A 6728-nucleotide genomic window follows, 5' to 3' on the forward strand; every position below is an offset into this window, starting at 1 on the left:
CAATAAAACCTGAGGAGGAATGGAGTGTTGTGTGTGTGTGTGTGTGTGTGTGTGTGTGTGTGTGTTTGGGCACTAGATTTGAGATTCTACGAGGCCTAGTACCTCAGGGATAGCTCTTACTACTCAGTCCCCACCCTGATACCCTTTCCCTCTACTTGAAGTTCTTGAACATGGGTTGAGGAGAATTGAGGACTACTGGATTGGCTGATGAGCATCAGAGGATAGGCAAAGGGGACTACAATCTCTTCCTGAAGCCGAAATGCACAGGGTTCTTGCTCAGACCAAATCTTGGCAGGAGCTCATCCTGGTTCAAAGATTGTTCCTAGAGTCACTCTTAGTGTGTGGAGAATGTAGGAAGGGGACATTGGCTTTTTTGACCCCAATTTTGTGTGTGGGGATGTACTACTTCCTTCTTTGCAGCTGTATCCTGTAAATCATAATACCCCTAATTTGTTCCAATCCTCCCCCTCTGCCCTGCTGAAGTGCAAACCCCTCTCTTTGAGTTTTGATTCCCAGGGCTTTATGGTGTTCTCTGAGCTTCTCCAAGGAGCAAACTCCCATGCCCACACCACCGTTCCTAGGGCTTGAGAATAACTATCTGGATCAAGAGCCTTGTGGTGCTTAGAGCTCAGTGATGAGACACACCCAGGCTGGCTGGGGATTGAATCTGCATCAGCCTTGGTTTCAGAATGTGGCCACATGGAACCTGCCGCAGGCAGGTTATCAAAGTAGGTCCAGGGTGGGATTGACCCAGCAGGAAGGCAAAAGATCTAGATGGCCCCCAGCAAGAAGAAGGACAAAGAGGAGTGAAGGGCCAGAGGAAGGCCTGGAGAGGAGGTCTAGGCAGGGAGTTTGAGTCTGATACAGTGTTAGTAGGAAGCTGTGGAAGGCATTTGAACAGTGAGTGATGGCTAGGTCACAGGCTCCTGCTGACTGTGCTCTGGGCAGCAAATGGAAGGCTGAATCCAGGGCTAGTCAGAAGGCCCAGAGATTTTTCAAGCACCGGGCAGGATGAGAATTTTGGAAGGGGAAGACCCGGTGGGACAAGCAGCTAGTTCCAGAAGTGGGGGTTGGTAGGCAGGTAGAGTCCTGGGATTTGGGACCCAGGGATATAATCATGGGGGGGTGCATTGGGTGATATGGGGGCCCTGCCCACAATGGGCTGCTGAGAATGGGCACCAGTGAGTGGTGAGGAGGGACTCACTCAGCCTCTCAGGCCCTGTTCACTTCCTCTGTCCTCTGGGTCTCTCAGTCTGATGCCCTTAGACAGGGCCATCCCTGTGTTAGTGCCAACTGAGCACCCATATGCTTCTCCCCTCCCCCTCCAGTTCCATCTCTGTCTCATCTCCGTCTCCATGGCGACCTCACCCCACTCAGCTTGCCTGCATCCAGCCAGTGCGGGGATTGGGATCAGAGCTGCTCTAGCCCGCCCTGCTGCCCGCAGCGTCTCCACCCTCCAGCCTCTTCTTTCAGAGAAGCACATTGATCTTCCAGCTCCTCCTCTCATTCCGGGGTGTGCTCCTCCTGGGGAAACCTCCTGCCCCCCCTCACCTGCCGCAGCCGAGCTCTTGCAGCAGAACAGCCGTCCTTACACCCAGGTCTTGGGGGCCTCAGCTCTCTCTGTGTTGGGGGACCAGCTCCCCACTGCAGCAGCCATGCCGAGGTCCCGGCCTTGTCAGTCATTTCCTTTTGTCACTGGCTTGGCAAACAGGCAAGTTCTGGTTCTGACAGCTATGGTGGGTGGGGGTGGGGAACCTGATGTGGGCACGTGAGGGAGTGGGCATATGGGGCATCATGGGGTCTCGTCAGGGGTATTTGGGGCATCCCTGAAAACCCCCCCAGGATAAAGGGAGAAGTCCGGGCACTCTTCTAAATGTTTCTTTTGTAAAAAACGCCATTTACATGGTTTTCTCCCCCTAATTTTTCTCTCCAAGGAGCGAAAAGGAAGCTTCATGGAAACAGCAAGCAACAGTTGGTGAGTGGCAGCATGTCCCTAGGAGATATGGGGTGCCTGCTGCCTGGGGCAAAGGCTGGAGTAATGGAGGAGGTGGCAGGGGGGCGCACTAATGGGGTCGTCAGGATAGGAACGGAAGTGGGGAATGCACAGCAGACATGGGTATCACCCCCCACAGACAAGAGCTCTCCTGGAGGGGAGGGCCCCAGCCCCAGTTCTAAGTTGTCTTCTGGCTCCTGCCCAAGGCCTCCCTTAGGCACTAGCATCTTAAACTGCAGTGGGATGTAGGGTACCCACCCTTGGGAGTTCAGCCTGGGTCAGAGGCGATGAGGAGGGTTTCATAGCACAGATGCCTCCTGCCTCCCTCAGTGGGCCCCTTGAGGGACAGCACTGCTGGGCTCCTATGAAAAACTGGAGTTTCAGGCACTAACATGGGTGTGGGGTGTAGCTGGTTCAATCTCAGGCTGGTCCGCAGGTTCTGGGATGTGAGCCAGGGAAGGGTGGGCAGAGGCATCCCAACTTCAAAGCCCCTTGCCCCGGACCGGCTGCCCCCAGGTCCCGCTCGCCATTCCCCAAACTGAAACTGGGCCTGGGCTCTCGACGAGCCTCGGCGCCTCGAGAGCTGCCCGCCTGTTCCATCTGCCTGGAAGCTGGCCGCGGGAGCCCATCTCGCTGACTGTGGCCACGACTTCTGCCCAACGCTGCTTCAGCACCCACCGCGTCCCGGGGTGCGTGCGGGCCCTGCTGCCCTGAGTGTCGACCAGAGGGTGTGCGGGCGGCGGAAAGGACTTCGCAGCTTGGGGGAGAAGATGCTGGCCTCTTGTCTCACAGGCCGCACTCCCGCTCGCAGGTCAGGTTCAAGACTTGAGGGTGCCATGCTGGGCAGGGCTTGGAGGGTCTTCTGGACAGGAATGAAGTGGGGGTACACAACAGACATGGGTGTCACCCCCACGACAGAGGCCTCAGGGAAACCGTATCTTCTTTCTCCTGGTCTAGGAGACCTGTGCTGCTGAGAGGGCTGAAGCCCCTGCTGCTGGTCCGGATCAATGCCTCGGGGGGCCTCATCCTGAGGATGGGGGCCATCAATCGCTGCCTGAAGCACACCCCTTGGCTAGGGACCACCCCGTCTGTCTCCTGGCTGTGCTAGGGGAGCAGCAGTCCAGGAAGAACTTCCTCCTCCAGCACTTGCTTCAGGGCCTGCAGGGTCTGGTGAGGTCCAGGACTGTGGGGCAGCGGTTGGCTGGGTTTCCCCTGAGGGCAGGACAGACCTGCTGCTCTCCTCCCCGCAGGAGTGTGGCGAGGGTGGCTGGCCCAGAGGTGGAGTCTCCCTGCCTGGGGTCAGGTGGGGTGCCAGCAGCCTCAGCAGGGGTATCTGGATGTGGAGCCAGCCCTTTCTGCTGGGAAAAGAGGGGCGTAAGGTGAGGGGGTGAGGTTAGAGGGAGGGTGTGGAGGGAGGATGGTGAAGGGTAGGAGAAGACCTGAGGGCTAGGGGACCACAGGGCAGGGAGGGAGATACCTGATTGCACCACCCACCCTCAGGTGGCCGTCTTCCTGGTGGATATGGGGGATGCCATGAGTCCAGAACTGAGTAGGGAGACCAAGACCAAGCTCTGTGCTCTCACTATGATGCTGAGCTCTTACCAGGTAAGCCCTGTCCCGTGTGCTGGCCCAGGCACCCACTTCCCTGTGCACCCCTTGCCCACATGCCCTACCAATGTCTCCCTTCCTGTCCCCTCTCCGGGCAGCTTCTCTTCCCTTGCACTTCCCCCCACCCCACTCAGCTTTCTCCACACCAGGAGCACCCTGATCTCACAGGCTTTTGTGTCCAGGGCTCCAGGGTGGGGGGTGCCTGCTAAGGGCAGATGCTCCCAGTTGGTGAAGGAGAAACATGGTTTGTTCAGAAGGTGAGTCATGGATTTCTGGAGGGAACTGGGGGGTCTGCATTATCTGAACTGGATCATTCCCTAGCCTGCTGCCCACTCCTATAAGCCAGTCGGGGAGGCTCTGGGTGGATATCTCATGGACCAGAGCCCTATAGAACCCCCTGAACTCTTTCCTGGTTTTGTGGACCTCTTTCATCTCAATTTTCTCCTTCCTCCAGATCCTCAGTACCTCGCAGGAGCCGAAGGAGGCAGACCTAGAGTATCTGGAGGTACAGTTGTATCCACTCCTAGATGCCCTGACCCTGGGGTACTACCCAGGCTAGACCTTCTGGAGACAGGGTGGGGATGGAGCTGAGGGAGAGGTGGACTGGGTGAGGGCTGAAGTCCTGGGGCCAGAGTGTAGGTACTGGGTGGGAGGTGATGAAGTGGGCTCTGGGGAGACCTAGCCACAGTGCTCTGTGCTCTGCTCCTCAGATGTCCATCCACACAGCTGAGGTGATGGGCAAGCATTATGGGCTGGTGCCAATTCAGGTGAGGCTCTGTTTCCAGACTCAGAGTCCCCAGATCCAGACACCCTGGACCCGGCTGATGGTGTCCTGACCCCTCTTCTCTTCCAGCACTTGGACCTCTTAGTTCCAGGCTCCTCCACTCTCTGCAAGACAGGGCGGGGCCATGTGGGCGACATCATGAGGGTAAGCAAAGGGAAGGGAGGAAAAGGGGGCAGGTCAGAGGGGGCCGGGGTCCAGGATGAACAGGGTCCCCTAGACTGAGCTGTCCTCTTGTCTGTCTCAGAGATGCTCCAGCAAGTACCCTAGGGTTCAGGAGCTGCTCCGTGGGAAGCGAGCACGCTGCTGCTTTCTGCCTGCTCCAGGGCGCTGGGCGAGCCCGGGGGGTGAGTGTCCCCAGGAGCCAGGGCTGCCCCAGCTAGCCTCCTCCGGCGGTGACGGTGACGGTGACGGAAGCGGCCCTGAACAGGCAGCTTCTCCCAGCCTCTGACACCCTCTCTCCTCCCAAAGCTCTCAGCCCCCAGCCTCCTCAGCATGAGGAATCTCTTCCTCAGACACAGATGACGAATCCCACAGTCTCCGCGCCTACGTGGCTGAGGTGCTGAGTGCAGCCCCTCAGCATGCCAAGAGCCGCTGCCAGGGGTACTGGAGCCAGGGGCGGCCTGTGGCCCGGGGGGACAGACGCCTGCTCACAGGGCAACAGCTTGCACAGGAGATCAAGGTGGGCCCCTCTTCAGAGAGCCCAGATTACCTTTCCCTTTATATCCGTACCCTTCCCTGCCACTCATCCCGTGTCTCTTCTCTGCAGAACCTGTCAGGCTGGATGGGGAGGACTGGACCTTCCTGCGCCTCTCCGGATGAGGTTCGGGGTGTCGGAGGAGGAGGCAGGACAGGAGGCAGGGTGGGAGGGAGGCTGCGGGCAGGTATGCCAGAGCTGGAGCTGAGGCCCCGAGGCCCGAGGCAGCAGCTGGGTCTCCCCGTGGACAGATGGCCATGCAGCTGCACGACCTGAGGACGGTGGAAGCTGCCAAGAAGGAGTTTGAGGAGTTCGTGTGGCAGCAGGTGAGTTCGGGGCTGTGCAGGGCAGGACGGAGGAGGCCCGTCTGGTCTCCGGATGACAGCCCTGCTGCTCCTCCCAGGACCTGGCCACGAAGCGCATCTTCTCGGCACTGCGTGTCCTGCCCGACGCCATGCGGACCCTGCTCTGCACCCAGAAGGATGCGGTGCTGGCTCGCCACGGTGCCGCCCTGCTGTGCCCGGGGCCCGAGCGGGAGCGGACCTTAGCGGCCTTGGAGGCCGAACTGCAGGCCGAGGCCAAGCTCTTCATGGACTCCTACACGATGCGCTTCTGTGGCCACCTGGCTGCCGTGGGGGGTGCCGTGGGCGCTGGGCTCATGGGGCTGGCGGGGGGGCGTGGTGGGAGCCGGCATGGCTGCAGCCGCGCTGGCCGCCGAGGCGGGGATGGTGGCTGCAGGCGCTGCGGTGGGGGCCACGGGTGCGGCCGTGGTTGGGGGAGGCGTGGGCGCCGGGCTGGCGGCTACTGTGGGCTGCATGGAGAAGGAGGAGGAGGAGAGGGGCCAGGAAGGAGACCGCGAGCCCCTTCTCCAGGAGGAGTAGCCAGGCTGCTTTAGGGAGGGAAGGAAGGAAGGAAGGCAGCAGGGGAAGGGTCTGGGGGCGTTGCTCCTGTGCACTTCAGGCCCGGCTGGCTACTGAGTGGCTAGCTGAACTGGAGTGTCCCGAGGCCCCCAGAAACTGGGGTGGGAGGGCCTCCTGGACTGAGGAGGCCAGTGCGGGTGAAATTGGCGGGGAAAACCTTACTGCCAAAGGGCATGGCAATTGCTAACTTTTCTTGTCCCCATAAACTTGGCCTCAGCTTTTCCCACCGAGTAGGGCCTCATCCCCTGGCCTGCCTCATTTCTTGAGGTTATTGGAAATACAGGCTTTGGGAGTTCTCTTTGAGTGGAGAAGGATAGTCTTTCCCAGGACAAATGAAGGCAATAACCCTCTCAAAGGCCTGGGAGGACACAGGCCCCCACCACAAAAACCAGGGCCCCTGGTATGGTGGACAGAGACCCAGAGTAGTGACTTATTTTTTGTGCTTTTTCCAGAGCCAGGGTGGGTACCTGGAGGGGAACCTGCTATGGTGTTTCCTCTTGGGTGAGGCAATCGGTGAGCCCTGTCTGAAGGTGGGAGTGTCCAGTGTTTGTGTGATATCCTATCCATGATCAAATGCCAAAGAAGAGAAACCCTTTAGCTGCCTTCTGAGAAAAATTGACAGCCTTGTCACAGACCCTCTGATGGTCTTGCAGGGACAGCAGAAGGTTCAGGTCTGTCCTGGCACTCACCTTTTTCCTGGAGCCTGAGAACTTGGCTCTTTTCTGTGTC

At 59.1% G+C, this 6728-nt stretch overlaps 1 protein-coding gene across 1 annotated transcript; it reads left to right on the plus strand.

Moving 5' to 3' along the window:
* Positions 1-1486: 1486 nt before the first annotated feature.
* On the plus strand, positions 1487-6045 carry RNF112 (ring finger protein 112; the record flags this gene model as incomplete). The annotated part of the gene is given in 20 exon segments (XM_049777666.1): positions 1487-1711; positions 1935-1975; positions 2510-2624; positions 2626-2649; positions 2651-2689; positions 2691-2714; positions 2716-2800; positions 2971-3053; positions 3056-3163; positions 3244-3372; positions 3494-3598; positions 4056-4106; positions 4312-4368; positions 4455-4529; positions 4630-4729; positions 4898-5064; positions 5152-5205; positions 5331-5405; positions 5483-5749; positions 5751-6045. Coding segments are annotated over 20 exon segments (2034 nt in total), but the record flags the coding sequence as incomplete, so codon positions are not given.
* Positions 6046-6728: the final 683 nt, after the last annotated feature.

This window comes from Suncus etruscus, chromosome 7 (genome assembly GCF_024139225.1).
Source record: "Suncus etruscus isolate mSunEtr1 chromosome 7, mSunEtr1.pri.cur, whole genome shotgun sequence".
In the NCBI taxonomy this organism is placed as follows: Eukaryota; Metazoa; Chordata; class Mammalia; order Eulipotyphla; family Soricidae; genus Suncus; species Suncus etruscus.